The sequence below is a fragment of the Schistocerca americana genome, chromosome 2 (genome assembly GCF_021461395.2).
Source record: "Schistocerca americana isolate TAMUIC-IGC-003095 chromosome 2, iqSchAmer2.1, whole genome shotgun sequence".
NCBI lineage: Eukaryota > Metazoa > Arthropoda > Insecta > Orthoptera > Acrididae > Schistocerca > Schistocerca americana.
The window spans coordinates 287,574,120-287,592,941 of record NC_060120.1 but is presented as its reverse complement, the minus strand read 5'-3'; the positions used below and the strand labels follow the sequence as shown (position 1 = coordinate 287,592,941).

Sequence of the window (18,822 nt, the reverse complement as noted above, 5' to 3'; positions counted from 1 at the left end):
GGACCAATGAGTTGGTCATCGGTAATACTGCACCACATGTTGACTGAGAAATGTCGCTGAAAATTTGTTGCCACAGTAGTGTGCACACTTTCATTTGCCCATACATGAGAGTTACGCATATTGTTGATCCATTGTGGGTAAATGTTGACTTATCAGTGAACAGAATACATGGAAATAATTGCTCATTGGCAATGATCCATTGACAAAATTCTTGCTGGGCAGCAGCATCTCCTTCATGCAGATGCTGTACATTCTGCCAATGAAAGGGCTACAGACCGTGCTCATGTACTGTACCAATCATGTTTGTGGAATATCAAGTTGGGCAGCTATTCTTCTAGAACTAGTAGTAGTGTTGCATTCCACTACTTGAAGAATGTTTGAATGTTTTCAACTTCATTAAGAGTTTGTTGCACGGAATGTTCAGAGACAACATTTATGTTGACAAGCGTATCACGCTCACGCAATTCATGAAACGCCCTGCTAAACACTCTGCTATCTAGCACCCAGTGATTCAGAAATTGTTGTTGGTATTTTCACACAGCAGCTCTGGAATTCCCATTGGACAAACCATAGACAAACACTATGTCAGCATACACTGCATGTGTGAAGATCCGTGGCATTTTCACTACACAAAACTGTACTCGTTGTTCACGTAACAACACTGTAGTACCGTGCACTGTCGGACTGAGACTTGAGGTAAACAAGTGCACTATGCACAAGTGAACTGCTTACTGACATGGTTAGTAAGGATGACACTACACGTTTCCCATTCCTAGTTGTTTTCATTGGTTTACCTAGAAACGGTTAAGAAAAGGGCATATGTTTTGTAGGAGTTTTTTGTTCAGAATCACCACTAGTGTCACCTCTCAAAGCATGTACCTTTCTTCCTGACTCACCTTGTACATGTCTTGCTCACAACAAGACTTACATCGTCATTCTACCTTAAATAACATATGTCTGGTTCTACAACAGGTGAGGATTCATGATGTGGTGTCCCGCTAATTCCCACCCATAAGATTTTGTCTCCCCTCAATCCCAAAACAGGTGGCTCCCTCTTGTCCTGCCCTTCCTTTCTAATCATCCCCAACCCATTCCTTTCTCCTCCTTGAGGAAGGGACTAATAGTCTGAAAGCTAGGATAATGTCATGTTTTTTGTGTGTGCCTATCTGTAGTACTGATATTGTACCCCCTGAAGATGAATGTTGTTCAGCAATTTTGGCTCATTATTTTAAAGTTTTTCCATCTTTTATTCTCCACTACATGTTAATAACATCAGAAATTTCTTCTTCAGAAATTAGGTATTTCAGATGGTCTCCTAAAAAGAATGCACGAGGATTAAGCTCTAGCACTCAAGCTAATTACACTACAGCACTACATAGCATCCATGGCAAATACTTCTGTAAGGAAAAACTGTGTGTGTGTGTGTGTGTGTGTGTGTGTGTGTGTGTGTGGGAGGGGGGGAGGGGGTGCATGCACACATGTATTTGTGCATGTGCATGCAATCTCACTCTGAAGAAGGATTTGTTTGAATCTTCTTTATGTTCCTAACAATGATTCAATACATTTACTTTTTATTTGGTTGTTATCTTTACTTCTTAATTACTTGGCTTGATATAAGACCAATTATGAAAGCAGAGCTTTGATTTTACAGCCTCCATCACCCCCACAGCCTTGGAATGATATTATAAATGCTACAGAAGATGGAGCATGGTGCCCAAATGCAGAGAGTGCAAATGGTACCTCAGAGGACTGCCTGTTTCTCAATGTGTATACAACCAAAGTAAGTAAAAAAAAACTTCTAATTAACTCCAAACTGTTTTATTGTGGTTTCAGGAAACAGTCATACAAACTTTCAGTAACTTCTGTAACTATCTGATGTATTTTGCATTAAATATAGCATATGTTAATTTTTCTCTTTCTTATATAACTTCTGCAATAGTTTAGCAGAAATGTGTGTTGCAACATATCATCAATTATACAATGCATACAATACCCAGTTATGAAGGAAGTGTATAATTATCACAACAGTATGTACTGAGTTGTCAGGATGGGTGTCTAAACTGTAACCTCTCAGCCATCAGCACATGCTGTAGTTAGAGTAGTAAAATCATACCAGAATAGATTCACATAACTCTTACAATTTCCGTATGTACAAAAGAGAGTCATTAATTTGATGCTTACATATACAAGCAACAGCTTTAGTACTAATAATATTCACACATAAAGCATATTTTTGCCAAAAATAACATATTTGGCTTTAAAAGCATACAATCAATAGCATAATAAAACATGTCACCCCTGACTTCCAAAGAGTTTAATTAAGTAATCTTAAAATAGAATAGTAAGCGTCATGCCATATGTGTCAGAAAAATCTAAATGTATATACATTATTATGTATCATAAGATATCAATGCATGTTTTTATACAAGATGGGCAGAATAAAACTGGCGTAGTAAATATTTCATGCACCTTAAGATAGGCATCCCAACTTACATCTTCCACCCCAAGATGTAGATGGCAGTATGACCCACGCCCATCATAAGACTGATTTTGCCTGGTGGTGTTGTGGGCACATGACATGGCAAGGACAATATTTGAGCAGAGCAGAGACAAGTGGGGAACCATTCTAGAGATGCTATGGACCAGAAATGGAGAAATCTGTTGGCTTAAGTGACTCTGACACGGGGCAGAGTGTTACAGCCCAGTACTTGGGAATGGCCATCTTGGAAACATTGTAGTTAGTCAGCTGTCCATGTACTACTGTCATGAGCATCTATAGAAAGTGGCTGAGGGTTACGAAACCACGACTAGGCGACAATAAGTTGACTGTCCACATTTCATCATCACGGAATGTGGAGGATGGAAGATTGTCTGCCTTGTATACAAGGCAATCTGTGACAGTTCTGACAACAATGTTTCAATACACACTGTTTAGTGCACATTGTCAAACTTGGGGTTCTGCCGTAGACAACCCCTACCTCTTTGCATTTTGACCCAGTGACATAATCAATTACAATTTGCATGGAATCATCAGGACTGGACCGCAGACCAATGGAAATGTGCACCTGGTCAGATGATCCACGTTTATAGTCACACCAGGTCATGGTCACATACAGATGTGCTGTCATCCAGATAAAAGGTTGCTCAAAACATCAAAATATACACTGTGCAGTGGACACAGGGCAGTGGGAATAGTAATATTCTATGGAGGAGGGGGGGGGGGGGGTGTTTAACTGGGCCTCCGTGGACCTGTGGTAGTAATTGAAGGTACCATGAGAGCTGAGGACTACACGAATATTTTGTGAACCATCTGCATACCTCCATGCTTGATGTCTTCCTGACAGCAATGGCATCTTCAAGCAGGATAACTGTCCATATCATAATGCAAGAATCAAACTACAGGAGTGTGAGGAGCGTGATAGTGAACTCATGTTGATGCCCTGGCCACCAAATTCACCTGATGTGGACCCAATGGAACACATTACAGAGTTATTTGGTGCCAACTTCACACCCACAAACCATCAGTCCATAATTTTTTTGGTCTTGTGTGAGCTGTGAATAGACATCTGGTGCTATATACCTCCAGAAACCTACACTGGAATTGTCAAATCCATGCCATATGGGTTTAAGCAGATAGTTATAATACTATATTTTGGCATCCGTAGCGGTCGGGCGGATCCAGACTGAAGCACCTAGAACCGCTCAGTCACACCGGCCGGCAGAGTCCATGTCATGATGGGATTTATGGAAGTTATTGTTTGAGTGCAAATTCTGCCACTGACTAAGAAACACCATTAATAAATTCTCTTCTAAACCATTTCAGCTGCCTGAAGGCAGACAAAATACTGGGAGACCTGTGCTGATCTTCTTCCACCCTGGAGCTTTCTACAGCATGAGAGGGAGCAGTGACCTGTTTGGCCCTCAGTACCTCATGGATGAGGATATTGTTCTAGTCACTGTGAACTACAGGCTTGGTGCTCTAGGTATGTACATTTAACATGTGGTCATTTTAGGTTTCATCTCATTTTTTTCCACATTTAGACCCAAGTACAGCAAGTATTGTAGTAATAATACCATTGTAACATAAATTGCACATACATAAAATAAGTGAAAAGAACCACTTGCCTATAGCAGACTGATAAGTGGCACATAGGGTCACATTACGGAAAACAGTATTCACTGGTTTTCAAGTTGTGGCTCGTTTTATAGTAGAAAGTACACACATCATTCACACAGACAAACAAACACATACTGCTGCAGCTGTAGAGACATTGGTTATTGATTACTGAAAGCAGTTACCTGGGCTGATGAATGTGGGATGTGGTAGGGAAGGATGCACAAGACAAGGAAGGGATAGCAGGGCAATGGAAGGCAGGAGTATGAAACACAGATGACTCAGCAGCTGCACAAGATGAAAGACATACTGAGGGGGTAGAGCATATAAGTGATATAAAAAAAGTTGGAGAGGGGGAAAAGAGAGGGAGGGAGAGAGAGAGGGAGGGAGGGAGGGAGTGAGGAAGGGAGGAGAGAGGGAGGGAGGGAAAGAGATAGATAGATAGAGAGAGAGAGAGAGAGAGAGAGAGAGAGAGAGAGAGAGAGAGAGAGAGAGAGAGACAGACAGACAGACAGACAGACAGAGAGGGGGGAGGGGAGGGGAGGGAGGGATAGGGTCCACATGGCATGGGGTGGACTGGGGGAGGGGGAGGAGGGGAGGACACAATGGGAGAAGGCAGTACACAATCTGGAAGAAGGGTAAGGAATGGTGTGGACAACAATGGAAGATAAAGGGGAATAGGTAAGGTGAGGCACGGGGAAAAATGGTTAGTGGAGGTTTAGGTCATGGGGATTGTGAAAATGTAGGATATGCTGGAGTGCTTTCCCTGGTCCTCCCTTATGTATTTAAAACTAAAATTAAGAAGAACATGTACATATATAACTTCAACTGAAGATGTCAGCAAGATTTCATTTTTGCAACAGCAACTATATTATCATGTCACAATTCAGTCAACAACTTCAACATTTTTATTGATAATTCCCATTATCTGTGAAAATTTTGAAACATTTAATGCAACATTTTAGACTGTTTTAATTATTTTCTCTGTACCCTACTTACCACAATGGCAGTAAAATCATGATGTACTTTCAGGTTTCTTGAGTACCGGAGACTCTGTTCTTCCTGGAAACAATGGATTCAAGGATCAGGTACAGGCTCTTCGATGGGTGCAGCAAAACATTGCTTCCTTTGGTGGAGATCCAAACAGCGTCACAATTTCAGGGTACAGTGCTGGTGGAGTTAGTGTCTACTTGCACATGCTTTCTCCAATGTCTAAAGGTACTTCAACCAGTTTTAAACATGATTTTGGTGATATTACTGTTTGAAATATTGTCTTAGTAGTTGTGCGCGCGGGCTCTTCTTCCCGTGGTGGCACATTGGAGTGTGAATGTATAGTGCGAGAGAACTTACTGTCCTCCCCTTGTTTCCACTCACAATAACTAGACGGAACAAGTTGTCTGTTATAATTGTTTATTATATTAAACGTTACAACTTGCACAGGCAGTGCGCCAACTGCGGCTCCTGGCTTAGCTGGAAGACATACACGCCCGTCCGCTACGGGGTCTCGCAGCTACCTGCTCGGCCGTTACAATGGCTAATCCTACCTGCGCACACAAAGGACCTGGGAGGTCCACTTCCGCACATAGGTTGCAAATTCTTCCGACAGGGAGCAGACTATACTGGACAGTCTGACCTGGCCAGTCTGAGCTGCCACTAGATGGCAGTTGGAGTGAGTAGCAGAGTCCAAACATACTCCCACTCTAAAATGAGTTTTCTCATTTTACAAATACCAAAATTTTAACAAACAACAAAACCAAAACAAGTAAACAATAAAAAATATAACTAGGTACAAGATCAATGCACATAAAACATGAATACACTAACATTTTTTACAAATAACCAACATTTTAACAAACATCAACACCAAAACAAGTAAACAATAAAAATATAACTAGACACAATATCAATGCACATAAAACATGAATATACTAACATTTGGGATGCCCACATCACCAAACACCACTGTCATGCTGCATGTGAAACACGATGGGTACTAACATGCAGGACACAAAACAATAGAGTATTCATATTATACTGCATAAAAACATGAAATCAATACTAACAGCAGTTAGTCCACAAGAAACATCCACAGCCTCCCAAGCTGATTTTATGAATTATGAGGTTATTCCAGTAAATGACAATTTGGCAGTGGCTCTGTATCATATATCACTACACAGATCTGCGGGAACACTTAACTGATTCACTGTTTAGGTAGTTGACACAATTTTGCTATAGGCCTCTTAATATGCCCATTAGCAGTTTTTACCATTACCACACGCACACACTTATCAGGACCGGGAAACAGCTGGTCAATGACACCCAGCCTCCACACCAAGGGAGGCAAATTATCCTCCTTGACCAGCACATGATCGCCGATCTGGGGTTGCCATGCTCCTTCCGATGTCCATTTCTTGCATTGCTGCAGATCATGTATATATTCTGTGGACCACCTCTTCCAAAAGGACTGATGCAACTGCTGCACAAGTTGCCATCTGTGCAACCTGTTGGCGGGAACCTCAAGGACAGAGGGTTCAGGATGAGCACAAAGGGGCTGTCCGATTAGGAAATGACCAGGAGTGAGAGCAGCAGGAGAATCTAGGTCATCAGAGAGAAGACACAATGGCCTTGAATTCAAGCATGCTTCTACCTGAATTAACACAGTAGTCAGTTCTTCAAATGTCAACACTGCATTGCCGATGACGCGCTTGAGATGCGACTTCATGCATTTGATTCCTGCCTCCCAGAGTCCACCAAAGGGAGGGGCATGAGGTGGAGTGAACCTCCAACTGATTCCCTCTGAGGTCGAATAATTCACCACACCTTCAACAGTAACATTGTTGGAGAGAAAACGTTTAAGCTCATTGTCTGCACCTACAAATGTGGTACCATTGTCACTGTACATGTGAGAAGGTTTCCCTCGTCTTGCAATGAATCTCCTGAGGGCGGCCAAAAATGAACTTGTTACCAAGTCACTAACTAATTCTAAGTTACCATGGTTGCCATGCAAATGAATAAAGCAATATAAGCCTTGGTGGTAACCTTACTCCGCCTTCCACCATGCTTTACAGCAATAGGGCCTGCATAATCTACTCCACAGTGCTGGAATGGATGAGACTGGTTTACTCTAGCTGCAAGTAGCTGACCCATGAGTTGAACTGCTGTCTTGGACTTAAGCCTAAAGCATTTTATACATTTTCTGATAACTCCCTTGACTGTGTTACGCCCATTGGGGATCCAGAACCTCCTACGCAACATAGCCAACAAAAGTTGTGACCCAGCGTGCAACAGATTTTCATGTTCATCTATAATGAGAATTTTTGTCAAATGATGCTTAGGCGGAACGATAATAGGATGGCACTCATCATATGGTACATCAGTATTCGTTAATCTCCCTCCCACTCGTAAAATACCTTCGGCATCAACAAACGGGTGCAAATCCCTTAATTTGCTATAATGTGGAATAGGGGAGCTGGCCTTCAACAAAGCGATCTCTTTACCATATTCACTGTGTTGAGCTGCGCCAAATGCCCTTTTGATAGCGTTGTGGCATTCCTGTGGAATGAGTGGCCCAGTTATCCTGTCTGATTTCTGAAGCCTAGTTTTATTAGCAAACCTCAGTGCATAGGCCAAAACTCTGTAAGTTTTTTTGAATGATGAATATTTACACAGCATTTGATCATCAAGATTAATGACAGACACCAAGGATACTTGTGTATACCTTCTCTCAGGCACATCTTCTACACTAAGTGGAGTGCAAGTGTTGCAGTCGAGGTCGCAAGTGGATAGCCATGACGGGCCAGACCACCACTGAACAAGTGAACTCAAGGCAGCTGGATTAATACCACGTGATAAGTGGTCAGCAGGATTATCCTCTGATTTGACATGTCTCCAGTTGGCAACTGAACTCAGTTCCTGGATTTCAGAGACTCTGTTAGCAACAAAGGTTTTCCAGTGACAAGGACTACGCTGCAGCCAACAGAGAACTATTGTGGAGTCTGTCCACAAATGAATGTCGCCACTATCTATGATGCCTAAGGCATTGGACACCTTGTGAATGAATCGGGCAAGAAGTAGCGCACCGCATAATTCCAGTCGTGGAAGAGACTGTTGTTTTACAGGGGCAACCCGAGGCTTGGCTGCAGCCAGTGAGACCAACACGCTGTTATTGGGAAGAACACATCTGACGTATACACACGCCCCATATGCCAACTGTGAAGCATCACAAAACCCATGAATTTCTAATTTAACATGCTGGGGGCAAGGAATAATCTTCCTGTTAATGAAAATACCATTTAGGGAAGGCAGTTGCACACAAAGAACATTCCATTCATCAGTGAGGTTGGATGGAAGAATTTCATCCCAATCAAGGCTTAGTTGCCACAAGCGCTGCAAGAACAATTTACATCTTATGACTGCTGGACCTAAAAGCCCCAGTGGGTCATAGATTGATGCTATTGTAGACAGGACACTGTGTTTGGTAACCTTTGAGAGCCGAAGACTCTTCAGCTGTACATGGCACTGGAATGTGTCGGAGCCAGGGTGCCATAATATCCCTAACGTTTTTATGGCTTGTTCACCAGTAAGATGACAAGGTAAAGACGTTTCTCTGTCCTGCACAGGAATCTTTTCCATGACCTTGTGACTATTGGAACACCATTTTCTCAGTGGAAACCCCCCTGAAGCAAATAGTTGAGTCAGCTGGATTTGAAGTTCCTGAGCTTCAGCTTCCATGGCTGAGCCACCTAAGAAGTCATCCACATAAAAGCTAGACATCAAGGCTTGTGATGCCATTGGAAACCTGTTTTATTTTCCAAAGCCAACTGTTGAAGACATCTTGTAGCAAGAAAGGCAGCAGGAGCGGTTCCATAAGTGAGTGTACACAGTCTATATTCTTGCATAGGTTCAGACTGTGATTCCCGCCACAGAATTCTCTGGAAGTTCCTATCATCAGGATGGAGAGACACCTGGCGATACATTTTTGCTATGTCAGCTGACAGAGCCACATTAAAAGAGCGAAATTTTATAATAATGGAAAATAAATCTGGCTGGACAGTGGGACCAACCATCAAGATATCATTAAGAGATACTCCATTAGAAGTGGCAGCAGAGCCATCAAATACTACCCTCAACTTAGTAGTGGAGCTGCATTCTTTGAAGACAGCATGACGTGGAAGGTAACACCTTGGACCAATAATACCTTGTGGATTAGAGATCTCCATGTGCCTCAATTCGACATATTCATGCATGAATGCAGCATATTCCTTCTGCAGATTTGGTTGCCTTTTAAACCTCCTCTCAAGATGCGCCAGTCTCCGAGATGCTTGTTGTCGTGATTCGCCTAATGATTTACAGTCAGGTTTCACTGGTAGTCGAACCACAAATCTCCCTTCTTCATCTCGTGCGGTGTGGCGCTGAAAGTGAGCCTCACATATTTTATCCTGCCTACTCATCGTTTTCGTAGACAGTTCCTCTAACTCCCAAAACCTTTGCAGTTTGGCATTTAAACTGTCACCTCTAACAAAGCACGAGGTCACTGTAGAACGAGGCATGTTGCATGCTGGTGAAGGCATCCTACCAGACAAAATCCAGCCAAATCTTGATTCGACCAGTGAAGGATGACTTGGTTTCACCAGCCTTTCCTTACAAACAACGTCAAAGAAAACCTCAGCACCAAGAATTAAATCTACTGTGGCAGGCTTGTTGAATTCTGGATCAGCGAGCGGAAGATTACAGGGGACACTCCAGGGCCTTGTATCTATCTTGCTCGCTGGTAGGTCACTGGTGACATGACCTACGATAGCACAAGTGGTTCTGATATGAAAGTCGTTGACCCTAGACGACAGTTCAACATCACAAGTGTAAGACACCGAGGCTGCAAAGGCATTGTTTATACCCTTCACAGGAAACTAATGTTTACTTCGTTTCAGTTTTAATTTCTCCGCCATGCCCTTAGATATAAAGGATAGCTGACTCGCACTGTCTAGCAGAACTCTGCAAACCTGCTGTCTACCCATGCTGTCTTTAATGTTGACAACAGCTGTTGCCAACAAAACATTACAATGGATGTTTGCTTTCCCATTTGTAGCTTTATGGGCCAAGGAATGGCCTCCTGGTTTACTATTCTGCCCATTCCTTGGTTCAGCAGGCTTGTGGAGCAGTATGTTGTGCCTTCCCTTACAGGTCTTACAAGGAGAAATTCTGCATTTAGTCGAGAAATGACCAGAGCAGATGCACAAGAAACAAAGCTTATTTTTTGTCACATATGCCCGCCGCTCATCGACATTTAGTGCCTGAAACCCTTTGCATTTAGTGATAGTATGAGGTTCACTACAAAAATTACATGATTCCTCAGCATCAGCATTAGCGAGATGAGCCCTCCTCACATGTCTTGTTTGATTTAAATTATTAACATTTCCTTGCAAATCCCTTGAGGTGTTATCCCTGAACCTGATCAACTCAAGGGCCTGACATTTTGTTTCCAAAAAATCTATTAGTTGATTTAATGTGGTGAATGTCGACCCAGACATCTTTACCTCCCACTCATGACGATCTGTGGGTCGCATACTGGACAGAATCTCTTCCGAAAGAATAACTTCATGAAGTGGAACATCAGGTTTGAGAGCTTCTAAGGCCTTCAAATGGCTGCATACGTGATTAATTAGTTGCCTATAATCGCTCGCTGCGCCGTGGCCGACTGTAGGCAAGGCCAACAAAGCCTTAGCATGTCTGGCTGCAATTATTTTTGGGTTATTATACCTCTGCATGATAAGTCCCCAGGCTATCGCTAGATTTCCTGCTGTGACAGGTATATGTTTCAAAAGGTCTTTAGCTTCACCTTGCAAGGACGAATTAAGGTAGTGAAGTTTTTGAACGTCATCAATGGAATTGTTATTCATAATGAGGCTCAAAAACGTATCCCTGTGTGATGACCACTTAAGGTATTCACCTTCAAAATTTGGCAAGTTAATAGCTGGTAGTTTCAAAGAACTGACACTGCCTGATGGATTCGAGCCAAAAGGCTGCGGAAGCTGGGTGTACCTCTTCATTGAACCCTTGAGAGTGGATTCAACAAAGTCCCACAAATCCTCGAATTCTGCCCTGTCCTTACTGTGATCTGCTGATTCGTCTTCAATTTCCAGCCATGTTTGAGACGACTCAAAATCAGTCCGAATCCAAGTCAATCGATTTAATTTTGATTCCAACATTTCGATGCTGGCACTGTCTGCAGACTGCACAAAGCTCGCTAAACGCGCGAGAGCGGCCTTTGCTACACCGCTCTGCTTGACTATTTTTGTTTTCTCGGAGGGCTCCATTTTAGGACCAGGAATATGATAGCAGGAAGCCAACAGTTGCACTTACCTGGCTGCAGCGACAGTACGGACTGGAACAGCAGCGGCGTCACGGACACTGGCAGCTGGCGTGGCAGGTGTTGCATTCTCTAACGGCGCGAAGTTTTGGCGGGAGCAGGAGGTGACGTCACCGACGATGCTGCATCGACGCGTTTCTGTGCCTCCTGCGTTTGAATTAGAGACACATAAAATGTTCACAAATATGTCCCCGATCGCCGTTGTTAAGGCTGTTATTGTCGAAGTGCCGAACAGGCCTTGGGACACTCGATAGCAGTCAACAACGAAACCGATAACGTGCGCAGCTCACACGTGGTTTTTTAGAAGTTCACAAATACCGTAAAATAAGTCCGCGCAAACGTAAATTCCGCGTGGTCACTGTGTCCGGCCCGGAGGACCAAAAAATGTGCGCGCGGGCTCTTCTTCCCGTGGTGGCACATTGGAGTGTGAATGTATAGTGCGAGAGAACTTACTGTCCTCCCCTTGTTTCCACTCACAATAACTAGACGGAACAAGTTGTCTGTTATAATTGTTTATTACATTAAACGTTACAACTTGCACAGGCAGCGCGCCAACTGCGGCTCCTGGCTTAGCTGGAAGACATACACGCCCGTCCGCTACGGGGTCTCACAGCTACCTGATCGGCCGTTACAACGGCTAATCCTAACTGCGCACACAAAGGACCTGGGAGGTCCACTTCCGCACATAGGTTGCAAATTCTTCCGACAGGGAGCAGACTATACTGGACAGTCTGGCCTGGCCAGTCTGAAGCTGCCACTAGATGGCAGTTGGAGTGAGTAGCAGAGTCCAAACAGTAGTAATATTATCATTTAGCCTTTCATCACTAGAAATTGCTTGCACAATAAAGTAACAGAAAAATACTGATCATCCCATGCAGATAAATATACTTCTAGGTTGTTAACTGTGGCCTTGAGGCATTTTTAAATGTCTATGTATAATTTTTTTTTTAAATCTTATTCATTCATCTGTTCATTCACACATGATATTCTATAAATTCTATGACATAACAAAGCCATGTAAATAATGGTATACAGCCCTTAAATGTACGTAAATAACTTTTATTCACACACTAAGACCAAGACCATATGGTATGGAAGTTAGCAGGGAGCTGAATTTACAAGTTTACAACAAAGTGACGTCATATGCACATATTTGATAATTTCGTGATGTACAACACTGGGAAAGGACCAGTGTACAGTGTGTACAGTGTGTACAGTGTACTGAGTCCATTATGCAACATTACATGTGCATGTTTGTGCAAATCTTTGAGCACAAACACCTGATGGTTGCCGGTGGTAGTTCTCCCATTGCAGGTAGCAGTGCTGCCACTAAGTAGTCTGCTGGAATGCACAGAGGCTCACTGTATACGATTTCAGCCACATGTACGTCAATGTCAGGTTTGAATGCATTTCACAATCATAACTGAACTATGGAAAGTGCTTCAGTCCACTTCTTTTGGTGACACACTAGTGATGCCTTTAAAGTTCTGAGCTGCTGCACAACCATACCATTAGTAGTGGGTCATACCTAGTTATGTGGTGCCATTGGAAACTGCACTGTTTGGCTAGGTGCTTGAACATGATGGAATCAAACTGCTGACCCCGACTGGCTGTGACATGGAAGTGGCAGCTGAAACAGCCCAACAGACCACAGCTTAAACTTTAGGAATCTGAGTGAGATGTAGTCTGATAGATGTAGTATTCAACGGCTGTCATAACATTGGGTCCATAACCTGTTTTGTATCAAACTCTGTGTAGTCTATAGTCTGTGCCACAGAACAGATATGAGACCAGTAGTCAGCCACAAAATTTTCAGTACCTTGTATGTGGCGAATGTCTGTGTTGAACTAGTTTATGAACTCAGTGCGCTAGAACTTTCTGGATGGGATCTTGTCACTAATGTAGTCAAATGTGGAAGTAATTGTCTTCTGGTTTGTTAAAGTAGTCACTGGATGAGCTTCACTTGCAGGATGGAAGTATCTGACAGTCACATAAATTGTCAACAGTTCTCTATCACATGCATTCCACTTTTCTTGGGCAGGCTGCAACTTTTTAGAGTGGTTGCCAGTGTTGGCCCACCTGTTGCTGGAACACTACACTGATTTCTGACTGACTCATGTTGTTGATATAGACAGGTGAGCTGAGACACTGGATGAGCGAGCAGCACTGGACGACTCAAGTGGAACAACTTGCCCATTTTGGGACACCCTTTAATAGGTTGCCATCTTGTGGTGCAAGCCCTGCAAACACACCTGTGAGAGGTGTCTGTACAGCCACTGTTGCCAGGAGGTGATGATGGTAGAAATTTATCATACCAAGAAGATGTTTCAGTTGCTGGTAATCTGCTGATTTCAGCAGGGATTGTAGTGTTGGTAACTTCCCTGTCAGTGGGAGTGGAGGGAGCCTCAGTAGGCATCAGCTGCATTCAGCCAGCTGGTCCAATGATGCTGGCATGGCTGTTGGAGCAGGCAACTTGAGCAGTACATAGACCCTATTGTCAACCTGTGGCAGTTTTTCAGGCGACTTATTGCCAAGTTCTAACAATGCTGTTCACACTTGTGCTTGTAGTTGTTGCTGCCAAATGTGTAGCAACAAATCATTTGAACCCGTGGTACTGCCAGCTAAATTACACAGATCTTACCAGATCTTCAAGGTGTTTTGCCACCACACTTTTCTTGGTATGTCACCTGTCTGATCCGGAGGTCAGAAGATGTTGTATAGTGAGAAATCAAGTCACCTTTTTCTGTTGTAAGCTTGATTCAATGGCCAGTGCACAATAATGTCCAAAACTAATACTGTGATTTTGTGGTTGAAACTACCAATTACCAAAATAAATTGTTCATGGTCATTGGTCACTTGTTGTCAATGGAATATGTTTTCCACATGTGTGAACCAAGTTTGTGGTTGGCTGGGGATGAACAGTAGAGCCTGCAATTGCAGTTGCAGTACATGTGGACTGCTGGAGCTGGCAGACAGATAGTTGATTGCTCCAAATTTTAATCACTGGTACCATTAAAGATCTTTAGTCTGATATAATCACAGCCTTGGGTTTGATGTGAAAATTCACTGCACCATGGTGTGTAACTGGTTGTGTTGCTTGTGTTCATGGCACTGTTATAGAGTTAAGCATTAAATGTGATTGCGCCATGGAAGAATTTACCAGGACTGACAGATTTTTTAAAGTTTGGTTTAACGTTTGGTGGGAATGTTAACTGCAGCCTGTTTGGATAGAGTCATTGCAGAATTAGCATCATATTCATTGCACTGCATAGGTTCACATTCTGAATCAAAGCGAAAGCAAGTTCACATACCCAGATGTCATCGTAAAGGTTGTTGATTTTGTCTATGATGGTGAGGAACAGCCTGTTGTCATCACCCATTGTTTTGGCACATATTTAACCTTTTCTGAGGATATCAGTTGCATGACATAAATGAAGTTCATAACTGGTGTCACCAATTACATGGGCAAGACAAGTAACCCACTTAAATTACAGCACATAGCCTTAAAATGTCCAGAAACCACATTTGTTCACACACAAAACCATGCGAGGCTGTTCAGTACAGAAATTAGCAAAGAACGGAATTACCGAGGTTATATCAAAGGTAAAAATGCATGCCAAAGATGTCACATGTAAGTATCAATAAATTCATAACATACTAAGACAAAATACATCACTGCCATAATCCTTCATGTTTCTAAAATTAGTTAAGGTACACATCAAGGTAGAACATGAAAGTCAGTAACTGCTAGGACAATCTCCATCTAATTGAAATATATCTGGTGGATGTTGTGCTTACAAGATTTCATTTTACAAGGAAATTATATAGTTACTTCACTGAATTAGCTATAAAATTACTGAGTCTACATGTAGAAGCAGACTTAATTCAAATGAATAATTGTGCTGCCTGGAAATAATGGCAGTTCTGTAAATACAGTTTAAAGTAAAAGTGTGCACTGCAAGATAATATTCTCTTCTCCTGTGAATGCTTTTCAAAAAAACTGTAGCAGGAATAAATTGTTGATAAATTATTGATATTTGTTGCATGGCACATTTGGGAGATGTGGTAACTTCATAAGAAATCACCATCTATGTAATATATTTTGGGCTGAAACCATGTTAATTATATGTTATGTTCTTTTTCATTTTGCAGCACTATGACAATTAGTTTTCTTGCATGATATACTGTAAGACATAATACCTTCAGTTTATTTATTTAAAGTATGATACATACTTTTACAGCATTTTGATTCTTTCCAGGTTTGTTCCATCGAGGAATTGCAATGAGTGGTGCTGTTCAGTCCATAGTAATTAAAGATCCATTGCAACAGGCACAAAAGCAAGCAAGATTACTAAACTGCCCTGATGGAACTTCACAGGAAATAGTTAACTGTTTAAAAGGCAAAGACGCTCAAGAAATTGCTGATACTCTAGGAGGATTTGTGGTAAGTGCAGCATATTGCCTAATTAATGCCAGAAAACATAAAATGGAATATTATAAATTAATTTAATTTATTTTTTAAAATTACCATTAATCAGCCAATTAATTGTATTTTTTTTTATATCTGACTAGCCATTACTGTGTAAATATAAAAAGAACACATTCTTCTCAGTAAATATCAATTCAGAGGGAAATGTCGACACTGAGTGTGTGTGGTGGGGGGGGAGAGGGGTTTTAGACAGTTGCCATCTCCAGAGGTCAAGAGCACTGATGCTCGGGCATGATGTCTAAACAGCTCGAGAGGTGCTGCAAGCAAATAGATACCTGGCTTGATATTCCAAGGGTGTGTTCACCAACTGGATGTGGGGCAGTACCAACATAAAACAACTTTTGTGGGCTGTCTTTCTTGATAAACATTAGGCGGTGACCAACCCAATATAAAATGCTGTGTGTAATTTACAATTCAGATGATGCACTACCTCAGCTTACATTTCCTTTGATTGTGCAGTGATAGTACGTGGCATCAGGAATGTGAAATGAGCCATACTGTAATAGGATTAACTGTATGGTAGTCAGTTATATGGCAGTGAAGTATGTTTTCAAATGTTCCAAGGCCTTTCAATTTTGTTTCATAGACTGGAGAATCAGCAAAGGAGTACGGGCTATTGGGGAAGGTTTGAGGAGGATATGGGCAATGTTGATTTCACTTTAGATCTAGGTTTAAAGAAATCATATTGTTGAAATACAAGCTAATTAATTATGCCAGTCTAAGACAGTGTTGAAAATAAGGACATATTTGTCAAATTTTTGTGTACTACTTCTGGTGTTGGGCTGCACCAAAATGTCTTGAGGAATCTGTTACTGTACCAGGTGATTTTCGGAAACTAATATTTTCGTCACATTAAGTTATCTCCTCTGAAGTTTAAGTTTGTGCAGGAGGACATGACTCATGCAGAATGAATGACAGCTGATAAAACAAAGATATTGTTTGTTGGTGAAAATAATATGAACAATAGTGTTGAAATGTCTACCGTAGAGATGAAATGTTAGTGATATCTCCAAAGTACATAAATTCTGATGAAGAAGGTGTTGTGCAGTCCCATGAATCAACGAGGGAAGTTCAAGCCCATCTTCAAGCCCATCATGAGTCCAAAAAGTCAATGTTGTATTTGAAATAAGACTGAAAGTATTCAGACTCTTAAAACACTGTATACATGTGTTCCCTATATATGCAAAGATAGGAGTGAGCCATTCCAGTTCCCATTACTGTTCCTCTAATTAGTTTATAAATATATTAGTATTCTGGTTTACTGATATTTGTATAACTTGGTTTTCTTGCTGTGCCTTTTTACTTAGTCATACATGGGCACTAATAAGCACTCAGTTGTGAGCACCACACTGACCATAACAGTCTGGAGATCACGCGATAGCAGTTTAAATTGAAATTTATTACATATGTTTATTTATTTCCCTTCACATTTTGAGTTACCATACAACATACTAATATATTTCTTCCATCTAGTTTCTGGAATACAGATCATTGTTATCATTGTTAGCATCAACTTCTCTTCTTGGTATTGATCTGGTATTAAAGTGACATTGTCTATACATTTTCATTATCTTTCCTGTCTCCTGTCTCCTCTCACACCTATTAAAAGAAATGTTTTAAATGTCCAAAAGTTTAAGTATCATTGTACATTTTTTCTGGTTTTTATGTCATTCTTGTACAAGCAACAGGGAAGTAGGTGTCTCTTTCATGTCATTTGGCACTATATTAGTCTCAAAATTATTCAGTATTATTACACATTTATTACTATCACATCTGTCTGTCTATAAGATATAAAGCAGCATTCACAAGGTATGAGAGAAAAGTAATGAGACTGACGATACTGCGAGTGATCTGGCAATGCTGTGTTGTTCTACTCATTTAGACTGGTGTCTTCATCTCTTCTAGATGGTCAGTCCAAGTTTCAGCTCCACACAGCCATTATGTGATTTTTCAGAGTACTGTCAGTGAAGTTGTGTTTTTGTTGTGTGTTACAAGAATGGAATGGTGGAACTTGGGGCAGCGTTATGCACTCAAGTTTTGTGTTAAAGCTGGGGGAACATGCAAGTGTGACCCTTGAAAAGTTGAAACAGGCCTATGGGGAACATTCCTTATCAAGAGCACACGTTTTTCACTGGTGCAAATCATGTTTGGAAGACCAGCAACATATTGAAAATGAACCTTGCTCAGGGAGACCTCCAATTTCAAAAACCGATGAATATGTCAAACATGTGCATGCTCTTGTGAGATCAGACTGACATTTAACAATAAGGATGATGGGTGACCTGTTAAACTTAAACACTTTCACCATACATCAAATTTTCACTGAAGTTCTGCACATGCAAAAGGATTGTGCCAAAATTGTGCCAAAAAACCTCACAACTGTGCAGAAGGGCAATCAAAGAAATAGGTGTGATGATATTCTTAAGAGGATTGACAATGATGACGAATGGTTCAGTCATGTGATTACAGGTGATGAATCATGGATTGTTGAGTATGATCCTGAGCCACAGCACCAAAATGAGGATTGACACACTGAGACGTCTCCTCAATCAAAAAAATCCAAGATCAAAATGAATATTGGTTTTTTTGACAGTAGGGATATCATACATAAGAGATTTGTTCATCCAAGAGAAACTGTCAACCATGTGTTTTACAAAAATGTCCTTGAAAGGCTCTGGAGAAGGGTGAATTGAGTGAGACTGGACATTGCAGACAAATGAATGCTTTGACAATGCCCTATGCCACATGGCCATTTCTATCACACAATTTTTGACCTCAAAAGGCATTCCTGTTGTTCCATAGCTCCCCTATTCACCTGATCTGAGTCTTTGTGACTGTTTTCTTTTTCTGAAA

The 18,822-nt window shown here is 41.5% G+C and overlaps 1 protein-coding gene across 1 annotated transcript in view; it reads left to right on the top strand.

Moving 5' to 3' along the window:
* Positions 1–18,822, top strand: part of LOC124595032 (juvenile hormone esterase-like) — a 164,000-nt gene that overhangs the window by 55,500 nt on the left and 89,678 nt on the right. Inside the window, exons 2-5 of the mRNA XM_047133593.1 lie at positions 1,652–1,780; positions 3,824–3,983; positions 5,147–5,332; positions 15,740–15,924. Of these exons, the coding sequence (XP_046989549.1) occupies positions 1,652–1,780; positions 3,824–3,983; positions 5,147–5,332; positions 15,740–15,924 (660 nt within the window). The remainder of the gene's footprint in view (positions 1–1,651; positions 1,781–3,823; positions 3,984–5,146; positions 5,333–15,739; positions 15,925–18,822) is intronic.